The sequence below is a fragment of the Hyperolius riggenbachi genome, chromosome 1, assembly GCF_040937935.1.
Source record: "Hyperolius riggenbachi isolate aHypRig1 chromosome 1, aHypRig1.pri, whole genome shotgun sequence".
NCBI lineage: Eukaryota > Metazoa > Chordata > Amphibia > Anura > Hyperoliidae > Hyperolius > Hyperolius riggenbachi.
The window spans coordinates 627,830,932-627,854,142 of record NC_090646.1 but is presented as its reverse complement, the minus strand read 5'-3'; the positions used below and the strand labels follow the sequence as shown (position 1 = coordinate 627,854,142).

The 23,211-nt window shown below is 46.9% G+C and overlaps 1 protein-coding gene across 1 annotated transcript; it reads left to right on the top strand.

The window, feature by feature from the left end:
- The first annotated feature begins 5,643 nt into the window (after positions 1 to 5,643).
- LOC137529368 (uncharacterized) lies at positions 5,644 to 12,113 on the top strand. Its single transcript, XM_068251221.1, has 2 exons — positions 5,644 to 11,773; positions 12,011 to 12,113. The coding sequence occupies exon 1, from the start codon at positions 6,318 to 6,320 to the stop codon at positions 11,481 to 11,483; it is 5,166 nt and encodes a 1,721-aa protein (XP_068107322.1). The 5' UTR covers positions 5,644 to 6,317; the 3' UTR covers positions 11,484 to 11,773; positions 12,011 to 12,113.
- The last annotated feature ends 11,098 nt before the right edge of the window (positions 12,114 to 23,211 follow it).

The following is a 23,211-nucleotide window of genomic DNA, read 5'->3' as shown; positions in this document are numbered from 1 at the left end:
TCTGCAGAGGCGTAAGTAGGTCACCCAGAGCAGTCCTGCCAAGTGCTGTGAATAAGGCCTCTCAGCTCTGTGCTGCTTCCTGTGTAGCACAGGGTGAAATCTCCACTAATAGAACACTTCTCCCATGGCTGATAACACTTGAATTAACTATATTCTGCAATATGCCTTATTCTCCGTATGCAAGGAACAAAGCCAAGTACAAAATCGTCTTCTGCATATTCCAAAGCTATTCAAAAGTTCTTTTCTTTGGCCTCTGAGGAAGCTTTGTTTTAAAGCGAAACAGCTGTCAGGCCTCCCTCACCCCCACTGTATACCCTGATGTGTCTTCCCACCGTGGATTAAAGGTATATCTTTTGCAAGCTCAGTGCCTCTATTTTTCTCCTCGATATCAATTTCACAATTATTTATTTGTGCATTGTGACGATAGGGCTGTGCAGTGCTGTATAGTGTGCTATCCACTATGCCAGCATAGGGCAAAGTACGGCCCACGCCTGTAAATCTGGCCCGCCACTAGGTGGCAGGATTCCTCCTCTCTCCTGCAGAGTCCTGAGCAGAAGGAAACTGAGGGTTAACACTCACCTAATTGGTGCTTCCTGTGTCGGGTCTCCATGGCCACAGGGCGTCACTTGAGACATCGTCAGGACGTGCCAAGGTATTACATGCTGGGGTATTGCACGCCTATTACACGCTGGCACCAGTGGCGTACCTAGGGCATTTGACACCCGGTGCTGGGTATTATAAGACACCCCCCCCCCAAAAAAAAGGTAAAGGGGCAAAAATGGGCGTGGCCATGACCGGATGAGGGCGGAGCTAACTGTAATTTGACGTGAACCCGGGTGAGAGTGATATGGAGGCTGCCATATTTATTTCCTTTTAAACAATACTAGTTGCCCTGCTAATCTATTTGGCTGCAGTAGTGAACTGAATCACACCAGAAACAAGCATGCTTGTTCAGGGTCTGTGGTTGAAAGAATTAGAGGCAGAGGACCAGCACGGCAGCCAGGCAACTGGTATTGCTTAAAAGGAGATAAATATGGCAGCCTCAATATTATTCTCACCTCAGGTTCCCTTTAAAAGTGCAATGCAAAGACAGTGGACCCAAGTTTTGGTGACCCTTTCCCCAGAAAATTCACATAATTGTGCAGGTTTTCTGAAGAAAATACACGCAATGTGTGCAGATTTGCCCAGAGAATACGTTCAATCATGTCGGCAGATTTGCCCAGAAAATACATGCAATCATGTCTGCAGATTTGCCCAGAGAATACGTTTAATCATGTCGGCAGATTTGCCCAGAAAATACATGCAATCATGTTGGCAGATTTGTCCAGAAAATACATGCAATCATGTCGGCAGATTTGCCCAGAAAATACATGCAATCATGTCGGCAGATTTGCCCAGAAAATACATGCAATCATGTCGGCAGATTTGCCCAGAAAATACATGCAATCATGTCGGCAGATTTGCCCAGAAAATACATGCAATCATGTCGGCAGATTTGCCCAGAAAATACATGCAATCATGTAGCAGATTTGACCAGAAAATACATGCAATCGTGTGGCAGACCTGTCCACAAAACACTTCAATCGTGTAGCAGACCTGGCCAGAACATAAACGCTACCCCTGGCTGCTAATATAAATTTAAAAAAAAACAACATTCACTCACCTGCAGCAGAGCTCCTGTTCCGGCCTCCGTCCAGTGCGCAGCTCCCACGATTCTCTGCAGCCAGCAACTCCCAAAGTCTCCAGAGCAGGGCTTCGGACATTTTACTATAGCCCTGCTCTGCCGCTGCGGTGAACTGATACGGCATCTATTATATGCCGAAAGTCAGTTCACGCTGGTGGGTGCTTGGAGAATTTTAAGAGGTGCTTCAGCACCAAAAACACCCCCCCCCCCCGGTGCTGCCACTGCCCCCAGTATAGGTAGCAGTGGCGTAGCTAAGGAGCTAAGGGCCCCGATGCAAGTTTTACAATGGGCCCCCCAAGCACTCTATAGTAACAATTGATACGGCGCACCAAAACCTGCCAATGGGAACTACAGTGTCAGAGGGGCAAGAAAGGGAAGGGGGACAGCTTGTTAATGATTACCACTATTCAAAGTATCTATAGAAGTGATTATTATGAGCACAGAACCAATAGAGAGCTAATACTGTAGTTGAAGGAGGGCCCTTCGGGGCCCCTCTGGCTCAAGGGCCCCGATGCGGTCGCAACCTCTGCAACCCCTATTGCTACGCCCCTGATAGGTAGCTAGCAGTTGCCCCCTGTATAGGTAGCTAGTTGCCCCCAGTGAAGGTAGTATAGTTGCCCCAATATAGCTAGTATAGTTGCCCCCAGGATAGGCAGCATAGCTGCATTCCCCAATGTAGGTAGTGTTGCTGCCCCCAGTGTAGCTAGTATAGTGGCCCCCGTACAGCTGCCCTCCAGTATAGCTAGTATAGTTGCCCCCAGTATAGCTAGTATATTTGCCCCCTGTATAGCTAGTATATTTGCCCCCTGTATAGCTAGTATATTTGCCCCCTGTATAGCTGCCCCCAGTATAGCTAGTATAGCTGCCCCCAGTATAGCTAGTTTAGTTGCCCCCAGTATAGCTAGTATAGTTGCCCCCAGTATAGCTAGTATAGCTGCCCCCAGAATAGCTAGTTTAGTTGCCCCCAGTATAGCTAGTATAGCTGCCCCCAGTATAGCTAGTTTAGTTGCCCCCAGTATAGCTAGTATAGCTGCCCCCAGTATAGCTAGTATATCTGCCCCCCAGTATAGCTAGTATAGCTCCCCCCCAGTATAGCTAGTATAGTTGCCCCCAGTATAGCTAGTATAGTTGCCCCCAGTATAGCTGCCCCCAGTATAGCTAGTATAGCTGCCCCCAGTATAGCTGCCCCCAGTATAGCTAGTATAGCTGCCCCCCAGTATAGCTGCCCCCAGTATAGCTAGTATAGCTGCCCCCAGTATAGCTAGTATAGCTGCCCCCAGTATAGCTAGTATAGCTGCCCCCAGTATAGCTAGTATAGTTGCCCCCAGTATAGCTGCCCCCAGTATAGCTAGTATAGCTGCCCCCAGTATAGCTAGTATAGCTGCCCCCAGTATAGCTGCCCCCAGTATAGCTATTTTAGTTGCCCCCAGTATAGCTAGTATAGCTGCCCCCAGTTCAGCTGCCCCCCAGTATAGCTAGTTTAGTTGCCCCCAGTATAGCTAGTTTAGTTGCCCCCAGTATAGCCAGTACAGTTGCCCCCAGAATAGCTAGTATAATTGCCCCCAGAATAGCTCGTATAATTGCCCCCAGAATAGCTCGTATAATTGCCCCCAGTATAGCTAGTTTAGTTGCCCCCAGTGTGAGGAAAGCCTGGAAGGAGGGGTGGCGGGGAGGGGGGCAGGACCCCCCACCTCCCTCACCTGGGTCCCCCTCCTTCTGGCGCTTCCCCCTCCTAATTAGCAGCAGCGGGCAGCAGCGGCGAAGAAGACTCACTCACCTGCTCCTGGCGATACCGGCGGCGCATAGCGTCATCCTCACGCGACGCTGGTCTCCGACTTCTCTATTGCTCACTGTGCTTCCGCCAATCAGGAAGCACAGTGAGCGGTGGAGAAGGCGGAGACCAGCGTCACGGGACGATGACGCTATTTGCCATCGCCTGGAACGCAGGAAGGAGGTGAGTAAGTCCTCTTGCCCGCTGCTGCCCGCTGCTGCTAATTAGGAGGGGGAAGCGCCAGAAGGAGGGGACCCAGGTGAGGGAGGTGGTGGGTCCGGCCCCCCTCCCCGCCGCTTTCCCCGCCACCCCTCCTTTCCGTGCTGCTTCCCCCTCCTGTCCTGCACATTGCACAGGCCTCTGTGGGAGGCCTGATGACACCCCCTGGGGCGCCCGACACCCGGTGCGGGGCGCCCTCTGCCGCCCTATGGTAGGGACGCTACTGGCTGGCACGTCCTGAATGAATGTCACGTGAAGCCCTGTGGCAACTCAGGAAGTGGCGATTAGGTGAGTGTTATCCCTCATTTTCCTTCTGCTAGCGTCATTGTGAAGAAATGTGGGTGCCCAAGTTATAGGTGGTGGTTAGGGTTTGGAATCAGGTCTGTGTGTGTTTGTAGGGGGGAAGTAGGAGTTCAGCGGGTTATGTGTGAGGGTAGGGTTACACTTTAACAGTAGTATATCAGTAAATGTACAGATATTCTAACCTTGGCTTTCCTGGTGCCGAAATTTCCAGGCGCCTTTTTATTAAAGGATACCTGAGGTGACATGTGACATGATGAGATAGACATGGGTATATACAGTGCCTAGCACACAAATAACTATGCTGTGTTGCTTTTTTTTTATTCATCTGCCTGAAAGAGTTAAATATCAGGTATGTAAGTGGCTGACTCAGTCCTGACTCAGACAGGAAGTGACTACAGTGTGACCCTCACTGATAAGAAATCCCAACTATAAAACACTTTTCTAGCAGAAAATGGCTTCTGAGAGCAGGAAAGAGATAAAAAGGGTGAATAGTTCATAGATTTTAGCTCTGGCATACCTCAATAAATGTGTCATTGAACAAAAACAATAAAACAGGTAAAACTTAAAAAGTAGATTTAAACATAAAATAAAACTGTGGAACATCGTAAAACGTCATTTTTAGGAGATGGAAGATAGATACAATAGTTTATTTTCGCTTAGGGTGTCCTTTAAGTATGCCTCCAGCACTGTCTGCTTTCCTCTACTCCAAGCTCTCTCCCTTCAGCCTCCTCACAGTTCTAGCACTTTCCCTTTACTCTCTGAGGTAAGTCTTTCTCTCATTGACTACAAAGCTCCATAAGGTGAAAGCTGCTCTCCTACTGGTGGCAGGGAGGGAAAACTGCAAGCACAGCAAAGTGTTCAGCAATGAAGGCTTGGTTCACATATAAATCTGTACGGACATCGGTCCGTTCCTGTCCTGTCTTGTCAATGTTGCATCAGTTTTCCCTTTTCCTGCAACTCAGGGCCGGATTTACCATAAGGCACTGTAGGCACGTGCCTACAGGCACCTGATGGTTGAAGGGTGGCTCAATCCCTGTCATGTCTTGCAGACATCTTTCATTAAAATGGGTGCTAATCCATACAGGATTTATCCTGTGTTAGAATGAGGTAGGACAGCGCCACCTACTGACCACTCTATTACATTGTTCTCAGTTTAGTTCAGCCTTCCTGTTACTCCTCCTCCTCTGTGACCTCATGTATCAGACAAGAGAGAAGTAGTCTTGCTAGAAGCTGCCATTTTCACATGCTCTGAGGAATCCTGTCCATGCTTCTACTAAAGGCTGCATAGCCGGTAAGTCTTACTGTTTTCTATGAATCTGCATGACTAGTACTAGCTGTAGCCATGTATTATGTGTTATTTCTGTGTAGGCAGCTAGTTAGTAGTTCAACTGTATAGTGAGGCCTAGTCAGCCAACCATGCAGCCATGTTCCTGTATGTACTACACTATTGTATGCTGATATGTGATATGTATATTTTCAGTTCATGTACTTATTGCATCCTTTCTGTTATTTGTTTACAGTTTCACACCAACTTACTTCAGCTCATTAAAGCTACAGATCATTACCTGGTCTCAATTTATTGAGTAGTAGGAGGGTGTTTATCTGCCTGCTAAGCTCCATACACGCCCCAGGGGTACACGTGGTAGTGAGGACAGGACACTCCCCTCCTCGAGCGTCTCCCTCCTTCCCTATGCAGAGTCCTGATGAGAGTGTAAATGAGAGGTTACTCACCCTGCTCTCTGTATTATGACGAAGGCGACACAAGAAGATGCATATCAAGCTGAGAAGACAAGACAACAAGCTGCGTTTGAAGCTGAGAGAGCAAAACAACAAGCAGCACTAGAGAAGCTCTCAGCACAGAAAGAAGCTGCTGCAGCTATTGCCAAAGCAGAAGCCTTAGAAGCACTCGTCCATCCAGACGACGAAAGGCACAGCAGGCCACCCAGCCTTGATCTCGCCCATCAGGATCCCCTGCAGCGCACTTCAGATTATGTCCATCGACATTCCAGAATGATCGACTCTTTCCTGTCAGTGGAAGATGTTCAACGAGACCTCATCGACAGATCTCATCAAACTCACTTCACAGCACACACAGAAGTCCAGAATAAGTCTCCAGCCAGCAAGCCAGAAGTCAATATAGAAAATGAACTGATTTCAGAGCACCTGTCGCCACGTCAGGAACTTCAGCCGGCACATAACGTACCAGGAACTTCTCCTTACACGCCAAATAGGTATGAGACATTTCGACCAAAATGAGAGACTACTGACAGGTATGATTACACACCACTTTCTCACTATGGCAACACACCACCAACTTTCCCTGCTCCTGCTCAAACCAGCATGGACATTGTTAAGTTCCTCACACGGCGTGAGCTGGTTGCCAAGGGACTTGTGAAGTTTGATGATCACCCTGAGAGTTATAGGGCCTGGCGGTCTTCCTTTAAGAACACTATTAAAGATGTTGAACTGTCCCCTAGCGAGGAGATGGACCTCTTAGCTAAGTGGCTAGGGACTGCATCTGCTGAGCATGTAAAAAGAATCAGGTCCATTAACATAAGAAACCCAGCAGCTGGACTAAAAATGGTTTGGGACAGACTTGATGAATGTTACGGTTCAGTGGAGGCTATAGAAAATTCTTTGTTTAAGAGGATAGAAGATTTCCCTAAAATAGCTTCCAAAGGCTTGCAGAAACTCAGGGAACTTAGTGACTTGTTAATGGAACTTCAGGTAGCCAAATCTGAAGGTGATCTGTCAGGACTTGCATACTTTGACACTGCCAGAGGTGTTAACCTCATAGTACAGAAGTTAACCCCTGGCTTACAAAATGAGTGGGTTAAATGTGGTTCTAACTATAAGAAAAAACACCATGTTTCATTTCCTCCATTTTCTGTGTTTGTAGACTTTATACGTGATCAGGCTAAGATGAGAAATGATCCTAGTTTTGATTTTACACTAACATGTACTTCTGTTCCAGGTCTGCCTTCACACAAAGCTTTAGTGGCAGTTCACAAGACTGAGCTGTCTCCCTCAGACGCTCCCCACAGGTTTGCTGCCTCCCCTCATGCAGCAAATAAAGTTAGAGACCCTGGTAAGCAGTGTCCTATACACCGAAGGCCACATTCTCTGCTGAAATGTAGAGGCTTTAGAGAGAAACCCATTGAGGAACGTAAATCCTTCCTTAGAGAAAATAGCATCCGCTATAAGTGCTGCTCATCCACCACTCACTTTGCCAAAAACTGCAAGTTTAGTGAAAATTGTAAAGAATGTGATAGCACAGATCACAACACAGCATTACATCCTGGACCAGCTCCGTGGACTTTACAACATACTCACAGCAGCACCGAGCATGGCGGGGAGGAGGGTGACACTCCTACAGCTACATTAGAGGTTACTCCTCAGTGTACAGAGGTCTGCAAAGGAACCACAGGTGGAAGATCCTGCTCCAAAATGTGTCTAGTCCGAGTCTACCCAGCAGAACAAAGGGACAAAGCAGTCAAAATGTATGCCATTCTAGATGATCAAAGCAATGGGTCTCTAGCCCACTCAACCTTCTTTGATATATTCAACGTTAAAGGCCCCAGCTCTCCATACTCACTAAGGACTTGTGCAGGAATTGTGGAGACGGCGGGGAGAAGAGCATCCGGCTTCCAGATCGAAGCTATAGATGGAAGCATCTGCTTGCCCTTACCAACTCTAATAGAGTGCAATCAGATTCCTGATCATAGATCTGAAATTCCTACTCCAGATGTCGCATTACATCATGCACACTTGAAGCGTATAGCCCACCTGATCCCAGAACTTGATCCACAGGCTAAGATAATCTTGCTACTTGGGAGGGATATCCTACGAATCCATAAAGTGAGAAAACAAATAGATGGTTCCCACGATGCTCCTTATGCTCAGAAGCTAGACCTAGGATGGGTCATAATAGGAGAGGTCTGCCTAGGGCGTGTGCACAAGCCAGATTCAGTTCATAGTATGTTCACAAGTACACTTGCAAGTGGACGCCCCTCACTTTTCCAACCATGTGTCAACAACTTTCTCATAAAGGAGCTACCGTGTGCCTCCCATCTACCTTGTCCCTTCACAGATGTCTCTAGTGACAATGATGCCTGTGATAGTGACCAAGACCACTTAGGGTGCACAGTCTTCCAGAGGTCAAAAGATGATAATCGGGTGGCACTATCTATTGAAGACAAGAAGTTCTTGGAAATAATGGAACGAGACTTTGTAAAGGACAGCACTAACAGTTGGGTTGCACCCCTTCCTTTCAGAACTCAGAGCAGACGCCTACCTAACAACAAAGTACAAGTGCTTAAACGTTTCTCTTCTCTCAGACGTAACTTCCAAAGAAAGCCAGAAATGAGAGAACACTTCTTTTCTTTCATGCAGAAAATATTTGAGAACAATCATGCAGAGATTGCCCCACCCCTTAAAGGTCCAGAAGAATGCTGGTACCTGCCAATTTTCGGAGTATACCATCCAAAGAAGCCGGGTCAGATCAGAGTAGTGTTTGACTCTAGCGCCAAATTTGAAGGCATCTCCCTAAACGATGTGCTCCTGACAGGCCCTGACCTGAACAACAAGCTACTGGGGGTACTCCTCCGTTTCCGCAAGGACACTGTCGCTCTGATTGCCGACATCCAACAGATGTTTCATTGCTTCCTTGTTAAGGAGAAGGATAGAAACTTCCTCAGATTCCTCTGGTTTAAAGACAATGACCCTTCAGAGGACATCATAGAGTACCGCATGAGAGTACACATCTTTGGGAACAGCCCCTCACCTGCAGTTTCTATCTATGGACTCAGACGTTCTGCTCAAGAAGGAGAGAGAGAATATGGGTCGGACACAAGACAGTTTGTAGAAAGAGACTTCTATGTAGATGACTGTTTGAAATCATTACCTTCCAATGACTCTGCAATTAGTCTCCTCAAAAGAGCCCAAGACATGCTTGCCTGCTCCAACTTGAGACTTCACAAGATTGCTTCAAACAGCAAAGAAGTTATGGAAGCCTTCCCTTCTGAAGATCATTCTAATGACCTAAGGGACTTGGATCTGGGGTCAGAAGCTTTACCAGTCCAACGTAGCCTTGGACTTCTCTGGGACTTAAAATCTGACACCTTCACCTTTCAAGTTAGCAAGGAAGAGAAACCTTTCACTCGCAGAGGTGTCCTATCTGCAATCAACAGCCTGTATGACCCTTTGGGATTCGCGGCTCCTGTCACTATCCAGGGTAGGGCCTTGCTCAGAGATTTAACCCGTGAAACTACTGACTGGGATGTTCCATTGCCCCCTGACAAGAAGAATCTGTGGGTAGAATGGAGTAACTCTCTAACAGCTCTGTCTAGCCTTAAAGTTGCACGCACATATGCTCCTGTGCCATCTACAGATGTCCAAGATCATACACTTTGTGTATTTTCTGATGCTTCGGTTAAAGCCATATCTGCTGTTGCCTATCTTAGAACCATAGACACTAAAGGACAATGCCACATTGGCTTTGTCATGGGCAAAGCAAAACTTGCACCACAGCCTGAGCACACGATACCCAGACTTGAACTTTGCGCAGCAGTCCTAGCTGTTGAAATGGCTGAGCTAATCACATCCGAGATTGACATTGACCTTAAAAAAGCTGAATTCTACACAGACAGCAAAGTAGTCTTAGGCTACATCTATAACGAGTCCAGACGATTCTATGTTTATGTCAACAACAGGGTGCTGCGGATTAGGAAATCTACCCGTCCAGAACAGTGGCACTATGTGCCCACCGACAGTAATCCTGCAGACCACGCTACAAGAGCTGTTGCAGCAAGTCATCTCAAGAATACAACTTGGTTCACGGGTCCTGCATTCTTGTGTAATTCCACTCCAGCAGTTCACCAGAACAACATGTTTGAACTAGTGGATGAAGACTCAGACACTGAAATCCGTCCACAAGTGTCTGCACTTCACACAGTGACACTCTTCAAGTCCTTTGGATTTCATCGCTTCAAGAGATTCTCTACCTGGAAATCACTTGTTAGAGCCATTACCTGTCTAGCTCACATAGCCCGATCTTTTCAAGAACCCAATTCTAATGATGCTAGGAAGTGCAAAGGTTGGCATCACTGTCAAGAGGTTTACACCATAGCAGAACTCCAGCACTCCAAGAACGTCATCATTCGCACCGTACAGCATGAAATCTATGCCAAAGAGATTGACTATATCACTAACAGCAAGTCTATCCCTAAAGACAGCTCTTTAAAGAAACTTGACCCGTTCCTTGACAAGGACGGTCTACTGAGAGTAGGAGGTCATCTTAAGCATGCAAGTTTGGAGCCTGATGAAAGAAATCCTCTAATAATTCCTAGTCATCATCATGTTACAACATTAATTGTACAACACTACCACATTCAAGTCAAGCATCAAGGAAGACTCTTTACAGAAGGAGCTTTACATACTGCTGGATTGTGGATAGTCGGGGGAAAGAGATGTGTGAGTAGCATCATCTTCAGTTGCATCACATGCCGTAAACTTCGTGGTATGCTTCAAACACAGAAGATGGCTAATCTGCCTGCTGATAGACTCAGTATGGATCCTCCTTTCACCAACATTGGACTTGATGTATTTGGGCCTTGGTCTGTCACAGCACGTCAAACTAGAGGAGGTCAAGCAAACAGTAAACGCTGGGCAGTCATATTCACCTGTATGACCATCAGAGCTGTTCACATTGAAGTCATCGAATCTATGGATACTTCAAGCTTTATCAACGCCCTTAGACGTTTTATTGCAATCAGAGGTCCTGTGAAGCATATTCGATCTGACAGAGGCACCAATTTCATTGGAGCTGCTAAAGAACTACAGATCTCTTCCAATATTGATGCCAAGATTGTGGAAAGATACCTGAGTGATCAGGACTGCACTTGGACTTTCAACCCACCTCACTCCTCTCACATGGGTGGAGCTTGGGAAAGGATGATCGGCATAGCCCGAAGAATCTTGGATTCCATCTTTCTACAAGTAGGAACTGCAAGACTCACTCACGAGAGCCTGGTAACCTTCATGGCTGAAGTCACAGCTATCATCAATTCTAGACCTCTGACTCCAGTTCTTAGTGATCCAGAAGAACCATTCCTTCTCACTCCTGCAACCCTCCTTACCCAAAAGACTGGGAAAGTGAGTCCTCCTCTTGGTGAGTTCAGCACTAAAGACATGTACAAGCGCCAATGGAAACAAGTGCAGTGCCTTGCTGACACATTTTGGGACAGATGGAAGAAACAGTATATCTCTACTTTGCAACCACGGAACAAGTGGCAGACAGTCAGGCCCAACCTGAAACCTGGAGATGTTGTTCTTCTAAAAGACTGCCAATTGCAGAGAAATGAGTGGCCTCTAGGGCTTGTCACCAAGACGTTTCCAAGTGAGGACGGAAATGTCCGCAAAGTAGAAGTAAAGGTCTGCAGACAGCAGGAGACCAAATTGTTTCTCAGACCAGTGTGTGAACTCATCCTGCTATTATCCTCTACTTAATGATAGTGGTATCTGTTGATACCAGACGGGGAGTGTCATGTCTTGCAGACATCTTTCATTAAAATGGGTGCTAATCCATACAGGATTTATCCTGTGTTAGAATGAGGTAGGACAGCGCCACCTACTGACCACTCTATTACATTGTTCTCAGTTTAGTTCAGCCTTCCTGTTACTCCTCCTCCTCTGTGACCTCATGTATCAGACAAGAGGGAAGTAGTCTTGCTAGAAGCTGCCATTTTCACATGCTCTGAGGAATCCTGTCCATGCTTCTACTAAAGGCTGCATAGCCGGTAAGGAATTCTTTCTTACTGTTTTCTATGAATCTGCATGACTAGTACTAGCTGTAGCCATGTATTATGTGTTATTTCTGTGTAGGCAGCTAGTTAGTAGTTCAACTGTATAGTGAGGCCTAGTCAGCTAACCATGCAGCCATGTTCCTGTATGTACTACACTATCGTATGCTGATATGTGATATGTATATTTTCAGTTCATGTACTTATTGCATCCTTTCTGTTATTTGTTTACAGTTTCACACCAACTTACTTCAGCTCATTAAAGCTACAGATCATTACCTGGTCTCAATTTATTGAGTAGTAGGAGGGTGTTTATCTGCCTGCTAAGCTCCATACACGCCCCAGGGGTACACGTGGTAGTGAGGACAGGACACTCCCCTCCTCGAGCGTCTCCCTCCTTCCCTATGCAGAGTCCTGATGAGAGTGTAAATGAGAGGTTACTCACCCTGCTCTCTGTATTATGACGAGATCTCCCTTCAGTCAGGGGCACCTCTAGCTACTTAATACTGAGGTTCTGCTAGCTACCTAATTCTTCAGAGCACCTCTAGCTACTTAATATTGAGGGTACGTCTGGCTACCTATTACTAAGGGCTACCTGTAGCTACCTATGATGGGAAGGGAAGTAAGGGAAAAGTGACACCTAGAACAGACAGCAGACTTGCAGTGCGGTTTGGTGGGGACTGTAGGTTCATGGAGGGTGAAGTTTTGGGTGCCAGGACATCTGTGCCTATAGGCTCCTGTAAGGTAAATCTGGGCCTGCTGCAACTGGTATTGCTTAAAAGGAAATATGGCAGCCTCCATATCCCTCTCACCTTGGGCTCACTTTAAAGAGACTCTGTACTCTAAAAAAATGTCCTACTACTTACTTCGGGAGGGAGAAGCCTCAGGGTCCCAATGAGACTTCCCCATCCTCTGTAGCTTGGGGGAATCCAGCGCTGGCTCCCCCGAAACCTCCCCTGACAAGCTTGACAAGGGTGCGCAGGCGCTGGCTATATTTATCTCTCCGCAATCCTGCGCAGGCGCACTGGCGGCTCTTCGTTCGAGTAAGGCGGAAATAGCCGAACCCGATCGTATCCTCAAAGGACTTGCGCCTGCGCAGTAGAGCAGATCTGATCGGGTTTGGCTATTTCCACCTTAAGACACAATAAGATAAATAGTCCTGTTCCACCCCAAAATGCAGCAATAAGCAATTTCCACCAGATGAGAAAACACAGGGTTTTACTTGAACAAATTCTCGGTTTATTCTTCAGTCACAATGTCTTCAAAGTTGCGGACAATACGTATGGACATAAGTTCAGGAATCCAAATCATATAAAAGACTGCCTGACTCGTGTTTCACGGCCAAAAGCCGCTTCCTCAGAGGCACACTGTGTACAAACATCAACTATGGACCAATAGGGTTGTATAGCCACAATCTGTGTTTAGGAGAGAATAGGTGTTCAATGCCGATTCCAAGTGCGATGCAAGCGTCCCTGGACTGAGAGGAGCACCTTAACCTGAACGGAGAGACGCTAGTGCGTCTGCACAGGATCGCAGTAGGCAAATATTTACCTCGCCGCAGTTCGGGGGGCTGCAGCACTGGATTTCTGGGACACAGGAGGACGGGGAAGCCTTGTTAGTATCCAGAGGCTTCACCCTCCCGAGGTAAGTATCCCCCAGAGGGTTTTTTTTTTTTCATTACAGGTTTTCTTTAAAGGTAAATAGCAAACGTATACATGTTAGAACAACCAAGTTTGCTAGGTATGTGTAGAACAGAGGCAATGAGGGTAATGTTAGCGTCATACTGCCCCCAAGTGTTGCGCTTGGTGAGAAAGGAAACATGGGAGACTTCAGCAAGCGAGAAAGGCCTGATTCGCCAGGGGATCATACTTATATTCTCGTTTGCTCATCCCTAGCCACAGGGGGCTCCTACAACTAAAGTACCAGAGGCAAGCCCCTCTACCGCCTACACCAACCCGGATTCAGACACAGGTGAAGCAAATCAGAGATGTAACTGGGCTCTAGGGAAGGTAGTAGATCTGGGAACCCTTTGTAGTCTTTTTGGTAAGCTGAAGTGAAAAAAGGTCAGAGTAGGTGGCAGATGAGCCCCTTGACACCCACTAGGCCCCGGGCACCTGCCTAGGTTGCCTGGTGGATGATCCTGCTCTGAAGCAAATACGTAAGCACCATGGCCAGTTCATTCACAAAAGGGTAAAGCAATGGCAGCCTCCACATTGCGTTTGGTTTCCTTTAATGAGGTGTCAGTCCTAAATGCATGCAAAGCACCGCTGATAAAGCTTATCCATAATTCATGATGTCCTCAGTATTTCCTGATATGGGCAAAGCCTATAGCTAATGTGGTCCCTATCTATAAATGCAGATGATCCTGGCTTGTCTGGTTTTTATTCATTTCCCTCCCCAGGAAGCCCCGTATCTGCATATGGTTCTAGCCGCTTACGCGTCGTGCTAAAATAATCACAGGGCTTTTATAAATAACTTCCACTGATGAAAATGATGCCATGAATACCAACACATGACAGATTCATTTCACAACTAAATGAAGAGCAATGAGGCTGTGATATACGAGATATTGTCCTTTCTTCTCGCATGGAAAGTCGCCTAATTTGCTTTTCATCTGAGCTGTTTGGATGGTATGAAAAAAAAAAAATGAAAGTTTATCCCAAAATAGCGATCGCTAAGTAACTAAACACAAGGAAAGGTAAGATAAAGTTCAGCTGACTGTTGCATCTTGGCTTTGGGCCTGGACACTGGGCAATGGGGCGGCCTTTTCAGTACATTTTTTTTTTTTGCTGAAAAATTAGGCTTATACGCGAGTATACAAGGTACATCTTTTGCTTATGAATTTTTGGTGGTAGGCTTGGCTAGGGGTGTGGCTGGGCGTGATTAGAGTTGTGGCAGGGGCGTGTCTTAAAGAGTTCCTCTTTCTTAACTAAAAAAGTTGGGAGGTATGGATGTATCCCACCGCCAGGATAAGTAGCCAGAGAGTTCGCCCTCTTCCAGTATAGGTAGCCAGAGCCCCCTCCCCTCTGTGTAGGCAGCTAGAGAACCCCATCCCACAATATAGTTAGCCAGAGAGCCCCCCTCCTCCCTATAGGTAGCCAGTGAGCCTCCTTTCCCTCTGTATAGGTAGCCAGTGAGTCTCCCCTCTGTATAGGAAGCCAGTAAGCCCCCCACCCCTCTGTAAAGGTAGCCAGGAAGTCCCCCCACACACATACAATATAGGTAGCCTTCCCCCTTTCTATAGGTAGCTAGGGAGCCCTCTACCCCTCACCTCCCACCGTACAGGTAGCCAAGCCCCCCTTCCTCCTCCTCTACTCTGCAGTAGTAACTGACCTCTCTGTGATCTAATCGCTGAATATCTTCTTCCTCCTCCATTCAGTTGCATTGGTAACAGCGCTCCCTTGTAGTAAAATAAGAGCATGGAATGGACGGAAGGAGAAAAAAGATTGTTACTTCCTACGGTACCAATATAGCATATGTTGCTGCAGTTGTTGCGACAGGCCTTGGTGTGTCGTATCCGTCATTGCTATCTTAATGCTTTAATAATTTGACCAATAATAAAAAATATTGTGTAAAGGGGACCTGATGTGACAAGTTGTGTGATGAGATAAAGATGTGTATGTACAGTGCCAATTCTACTTAGAGCTAACTTGTGTTCCTTTTTTCCTATGGATTAAGAATTCAGGACTCTAAATCACAGTTTTTTTGTGCAGTTGGTCCATAGTGTAGCTTTCACTGATAACTAATAAAGGCAGATAAAACTCTGTGTAACTAATGTCAGGAACCGGCCCCGCGGCACGCCTGCGTATACGGTTCCCGACTGCGGGTTTGACCAGATCAAGCGGGGAGCAGCCTTATTCAAGCTAAAACAAGGCTGTGACCCCTCAGAACACTTCTCACTGCCACCACTAGCTGCCGCTAGACACTTCCACTCTGCTGTCGAGTGATCTGCACGCAATCCGCGGGTCCGTATTCGGGTCAGCTTTGCGCTTTAGGCCAAATACGGGAACGCCCCCCCCCCACACACACACTATACAATCATACAGTAGCACGGCACAATCATGCAAGTTACACTGCAGTCTCTCCTTCTAGGCTATGAGCGTTAGTTTAGTGCAGCAGAAGTCAAACTTATTAAATAACGATTTAATATTCCAGAAAAAAAGTGGAACAATGCAGAAAATAATATATACAAAAGATTTACCAAAACAAAGTAAAAAGTTACAAAATAAAAATTACAAGGATACACAACAAGACAAGTTGCAAAAATAAAAGTGAAATAAAAACGTTACCAGCGTAGGTTAGAACGTGGTTGGCGGGAGAACGCCGTTTCCGATTAGCTCGGGATCATCCCTAGCTATGCGCTACCTCCAAGAGAAGATGATCTGTGACTGTCCTAGCTGCTGTTTTATAGCAAAATTTGTGCCCTGGGGCCACCCCAATGTCCAGGTCCAGGAATAATCTAATTTCCTGTTTAACGCGTGCAACTTCAAAGCATTCCTGTTGAAATTTAGGGTAAAACTATAGTCTAGTACATACATCAAAAGATTGTGGAGTGAGGCTTCCTTCTGTCATATGTAAATTCCAGAGTTTCCTGTTAGCCCTTTGCAGACTTAATTAGTCCGATAGTGTTTTGACCAACAGGCAGCTGTTTACATTAATACAAAGATCAAAGCAAGGCAACACCTGTAACGACTGTGGAACTTTCTCCGTGATCAGCGCACAACGCGTGCGCTGACACGGCGGAAATCCTCCACAAGCGTATATTTGCAGGCACCCAGCAAAAGGTGCTATGCAGCTGTAGAGGGAAATTCCTGTCGGCAGATGGCGCTGGGGAGTGCAGAGGAACCAATCCTCTGTACCTCCACAAGTGCCAGACAGGAATTGTACGAAGCGAAGAACGCAATCGCAAGAGAGGCGATTGCGAATGAGATTGAGCAAAGGGACAGGTTGTATGTGTGTGCGCCAATCCAGTCGCCACCCCGCGACCGCGCACACACAACAGCAGACATGAAATAGGAACGCAATCGCGAGAGGTGCGATCGCCAGACGTGACACAAGGCAGATCAGAATAGAATACGAGGGTAGCAAAGGCACAGCAAATAATACAATAAGGAGATACGGAAAATAACAAACGCTAGCAAACCGCACTCATTCGCAACAGTGCACGCGGTTATGCGCGATCTCCACGTGATAAGCACAATAGAGACAAGCACGCCTAACTAACCATTACCAGACAAACATGAAACAGAGGACGCGAGCGCTTGCTTAACAGTTACTTCACCGAGCCTCCAGCAAGCGTAGCGGACAAGACAGACACACGAAAACAGGGACAAGCGAGAGATAGGATCCACAGCACTAGCGAAAAGTAGCTAGCGCGATCCCAGAAGACAGAACAGAAGGATCCCCAGCGCTAGCGAAAAGTAGCTAGCGCGATCCCAGAAGACAGAACAGAAGGATCCCCAGCGCTAGCGAAAAGTAGCTAGCGCGATCCCAGAAGACAGAACAGAAGGATCCCCAGCGCTAGCGAAAAGTAGCTAGCGCGATCCCAGGAGACAGAACAGAAGAGATAGCTGGTAGCAACCGCTGCACCAGCTATACTCCAAGAACAGAGATCAGAACCATTTTCTGTCGACCACCGTTGGGACAGGACAATGGCAACAGGCAAGACAAGACAGAACAGGCAATACAGATAATACAACCTGACTGGGCTAGAAGGGGAGCCTAAAGCAACCCCCAGGAATTAACTATGCTAGATAGCAATGGCTGACACTCCAGCAGTGTCCATCAGGAACAGACCATGGAAGGGAAATGACCAGCAAAGCCTTCTGGGAAACATAAAGCTCTTATAGTGCCAGTCATCAAAGAAGGCAGGTAGGGGATTTGCATAACGAATGTATGCAAATTCCCCAGCAAGAGAACAGAACAGAAACTTGCAATGGAAAGACAGGTCTCTGTTCCAGAGACCTGCAGCCCACAGACTAGAGGAATGGACAAACAGCTGTCTGCCTGTGCAGCCAGCTGAGCGGATCACCACAACACCTTTGCAGGATGCCAGACAAAAGGGGATTGTTACCTAATTACCTGTTCCTTGCTGTCCAGAGGAACTGTATGCTAATGTCCAAGCTCCCTTATTCCAGAGGAATTTAGTGCAAACGTAGGTCTATTGACACACACACAATCACATTAACAGTTTCCATGAAGCTAGCTGCCAATACCTTCAAAGCCAGACTGGCTAGCAGACATACACATATGATACAGTCAGAAAAATAAAACATATGGCTTCCGTATTATCCCAACATCATAACTAGCTGCAATATCATGACAACTAAAGCCATGTATATATACTCTAGGCGGAAATCTAACTTGTGTACAAGTGTCCCGCAAGGTTGCTTGATCTTTAAAGTAAATCTGTCATGAAGGGAGCAAAAGGGCTTTATACTGTACTTACCTGGGGTTTTTTCCCAGCCCCAGGACCCCTGTAGTCCATCAGCTCATTCAGTGTCCATCTGGTCCTCTCCGCTCTCCCACTGTCAGCCCCAGTAGTCGCTGATTACTGCACATGCACGACCCTGGCTGTGTCCCTCCTTGGTCACACTTGTAACTGTGCAGGACACTCCCAGTCATGGGAGCGCAACCAAGGACTTGCACATGGGCAGTAGTCCCTGACTGGCCATTATCGTTGCTGACTGTTGGAGAATGGAGAAGACTGGATGGACACCAAGGAGCTGACAGACTACAGAAGGCTGGAAGAAGCCCCAGGTAAATAGAAATGCTTTACCTTTAAGCCCCACCCACCAAATGCCACTACATTGTGTACCGCAACGTTGTACCTCCTCCCAGCTTTATAGAGACAGAACGCCTCACTTATACTAATACCTGTAGTGCTTGAAATCAATCCTGACAGGTGATACTAATAGTGCATGAGCAGCTCAGAGTATTATAGGTGGGATGTGAGGAGACTTATTTGCTAATCATTTTATTTCAGAAGTATGAGGAGTCTGTGACTGCAGACTGATTCATTGTGACAGGATGACTGTTCTGCAGCCTCTGAGAGCTTGCATTATCTAGGTCAGCCTCATGAGTCATATTGCTAGACTCTGCCATCCTTATTTACTGTTTACTGTGGGGACTCGGCTAAAGGGGCTAGTCTAGCCCTCTAATACAGTCTCCACTCACTTCACTGGATTAAGATGGAGATCAGCTGTACCAATTTATTCTAAATTATGTACGGGAGGTGCACAGGTATCTGCATAATGAATGTAAATAAACTGGACTATATCTGAAGTGACTGGGTTACCTACCTGTCCTTAAAGAGGAACTGTAACGACAAAACGTCCCCTGGGGGGTACTCACCTCGGGTGGGGGAAGCCTCCGGATCCTAATGAGGCTTCCCACGCCGTCCTCCATCCGTCAGGGGTCTCGCTGTAGCCCTCCGTGCAGCGGTGACGTAATATTTACCTTCCTGGCTCCTGCGCAGGCGCTCTGACGGCTGTCGGCTCCGAAGTAGGCGGAAATACCCGATCGCCGTCGGGTCTGCTCTACTGCGCAGGCGCAAGTTTCCGGCTGAAAGCAGCCACAGCGCCCCCGCTGGAGCCAGCAAAGGTAAATATTGAAGCTACAGTCGGCTCTGTCGCCGGCTGTTCGGAGGGCTGCAGCGAGACCCCCGTGGGACAGAGGACAGCGTGGGAAGCCTCATTAGGATTCGGAGGCTTCCCCCACCCGAGGTGAGTACCCCCCAGGGGAGGTTTTTGTTGTTACAGAGTCTCTTTAAGTGAGAGATATGGAGGCTGCCAAATGTATTTCCTTTTAACCACTAAACGACAGCGTAACACCAATTGGCATCAAGTCTTGGGGGCGTGTTTTGCAGGAGAGCTTGAATGACGGAGCTCTGCTCCGCCATCAGTCTCCCAGCGGTGTTCGCCGATAGGGACTGTTAGACGGTGAAACTGCCATCTCTTTACACTGTACAGCGTTGCGACCTATGGCAGCGCTGTACTGGGGACAGCCGTGTCACTCGGCTGTCCCCCTGGGAGGCTCAGGAGCGATCTGCTCTCATAGGCTGATGCCTATGACAGTCGACCATGGTGATTGGCTGGTGAGGGTAGGGAGGGGAAAAACAAAATTATTAAAAAAAAAATGGTACATAAATAAATAAACATTAAAGGGAAGGCTCAGGGACTAACAAAAAAATAAAATAAAAATCCATATCCACTTACCCTATGGCTTCCTCCAGCCCGTGGCAGGCAGGAGGTGCCCTCAGCGCCGCTCCGCAGGCTCCCGGTGGCCGACCCGACCTGGCCAGGCCAGAGGCCAGGTCGGGCTTCTTCTGAGCTCCATTGTGCGTTTCACGCCGGCGCACTGACATCATCGGACGTCCTCCGGGCTGTACTGCGCAGGCTCAGTAGTTATGAGCTTGTGCAGTACAGCCCGGAGGACGTCCGATGACGTCAGCGCGCCGGCGTGAAACGCACAATGGAGCGCAGAAGAAGCCCGACCTGGCCGCCGGCCTGGCCAAGTCGGCCACAGGAGACCACCGGGAGTCTGCAGAGCAGCGCCGAGGGCACCTCCTGCCTGCCACGGGCTGGAGGAAGCCCCAGGTAAGTGGATATGGATTTTTATTTTTTTGTTGTTAGTCCCTGAACCTTCCCTTTAAGGAAGCGATCAGAGCCCACCAACAGAGAGCTGTTGGGGGGCGGGGGAATCAAAAATAAGTTCTTTTTTTCAATCAGTTTCCTTGCTGGGGCCTATAGATTTTTGTTGCGTGTTCTGTTATAGTGTGACTAATGCAAGGGGACGGTACTGTCACTCCTGCTCAGCACATCTGGAACAGACTTCATGCCTCTGCAGATGTACGCTGGCAGCTGTCACCTCTGATACCAGATTTTACCGGAATTGCTGCAAATATAACAGATTCCGCATTAACTTAAAAAAAACAAACTCTGGGACCTTCAACTGTACAAAATGTATGGTGCAAAACACGCTTTCGGCTTATAAAAAAGCATAGAGGGTACATGTGCTTGGGGATGATCCACAAAGGGGTACATGTGCTGAAAAGATTGAGATTTACTGGTTTAAACAATACCAGTTGCCTGGCAGCCCTGTTGATCTATTTGGCTACAGTGACGGCTTTTGATTGGTCGGTTTTTAGCACTGAGTTTCTGTTGGGCTGGTGCGCAGTAAAGACAAGATAAATCTATAGCAACCAGCAGGACTTAAAGAGGAACTCCAGTGAAAATAATGTAATAAAAAAGTGCTTCATTTTTACAATAATTATGTATAAATGATTTAATCAGTGTTTGCTCATTGTAAAATCTTTAGTCTCCCCGATTTACATTCTGACATTTATTACATGGTGACATTGTTACTGTGGGCAGGTTATGTAGCTGCTGCAAGCTGTTTTGGCTGTTGGAGACAGCTGTAAACAGCTATTTCCTGTCTGTGAACCTTGTTACATTGTGGCAAACTGTCAAAAGTACCACGGTCCTCAGAGCTTCTTGTGGGAGGGGTTTCACCACAATATCAGTCATACAGCACCCCCTGATGGTCTGTTTGTGAATAGCAATAGATTTCTCATGTAAAAGGGGTATCAGCTACTGATTGGGATAGCCCCAGCTGCTTACCTGTAGCCGTGTTTCGGCGAGTCCTCCAGGATGGCTGCTGCTGAGATATTGCTTGTCCCTCCCCGAACGGAAACACCTGTAAGAGTAATCAATTTAAAAGAACCCGCCCTTATATAAGGACTCCTCCTCCCTCACCAACTCAGTTATTAAGAGTATATCACCTTTAACATAAATCAAACTTAGCAACTATATTACAATAGGGATGGGAACTCAGGAGCCATCCTGGAGGACTCGCCGAAACACGGCTACAGGTAAGCAGCTGGGGCTTTCTCCCATCGTCCTCCAGGATGGCTGCTGCTGAGACCAGCGAGAAATTTTCATTAGGGAGGGATGATGGCTTGTAATACTTTCTTCCAAAAGAAACTCTGAACCTGGCTTAACAGTAGTTCAACTCTGTAGCGTTTCACAAAAGTTGTGTGTGACGACCAGGTAGCTGCTTTACATATCTGTTCCAGGCTTGCTCACGACCTCTCTGCCCAAGAGGCTGCCAAGGATAGAGTAGAATGTGTCGCAATTCTAGTATGGAATATTTCCTGCGATTCCCTGTAAGCCCAACCTATTAGCTCCTTAACCAGTCTAGCTATGGCGCTTCTTGATGCCTGCAATCCCTCTGAGGCTCCCATATATGATACAAATAAATGGCTAGATCTTCTCCACCGAGCTGTCCTTTCTGAATAAACTATGATAGCTCTTCTCACATTAATCTGTTTCACTGCTCCTCTAGCATCCTGCGGCTTGGGAGAAGAAGACGGTAAAACAATCTCCTGTGAACGATGAAAGAAGATGAAGAGATCTTTGGAAGATAGACTAGGTCAGGTCTGAACACAATTCTGAATGAATAACCATATCAAAAGGACGTTAATGGATAGTGCCTGAATATCCCCAATTCTTCTAGCTGACGTTATTGCTACTTTTAATGTTAGATTCTTTAAAGGGGTCTGAGCAATAGGTTCAAATTTATCAGAAGTCAAGAAATTTAGAATTAAAGATAAATCCCAAGGGGGAACTAATTTCCCTGGCATTGGTCGGAAATTCGCTACTGAAAATAAGAGTTAACAAAACCCTTCTTAGACAATTGTGTATGAAGAAAACCCAATAAGGCCGATATGTGGACTCTTAGGGCACTTACCTTCAGCCCCATATCAATTCCACTCTGTAAAAATTCCCAAAATAATCTTAAGGTCATCCGTCTGTATATTATTCCTTTCCTTTCAGGAAGAATATGCGTTCCGAATTTTTGCATATTTCCTCGTTGTGGAAATCTTTCTGCAGTTAACTAAAGTAGATGCCACCTCTTTAGAAAACCAGTCTTACCAGGATTCTTTCCTCAATACCCAGGCTATCAACTTTTACATCTGGAGATTAGGATGAACATTTGACCCCTGAACTAACAGGTCTTGTCTTTCCCAGATGCCATGGGCCTTTCAGGACTAGAGACAACAGATAAGGAACCATGCCCTTCTCAGCCACCAGGGACCTATGAATATCACTGTTGCCCTTCAACCTCCATCTTTCTCAGCACCTTGGGAGTGAAGTTGAATGGTGGAAATGTGTAGAGGAGACCGCTCAGCCAGTCCACTAATAACTCATCCAATCTGTTCCCTGACACCGATGGGTGGAGAGAGCAGAAATCCTCCACCTTCGTATCAAAAGGTAAACAGATCTGAACCCAACGCAAAGGCAAAACAGATCTGCAACACATGAAAAACATTTCAGACAAACGCCAAAGCAAAACAGATCTGAGACCAACGCCAAAGCAAAACAGATCTGAGACCAACGCATAAGCGAAGCCGATCTGAGACCAACGCATAAGCG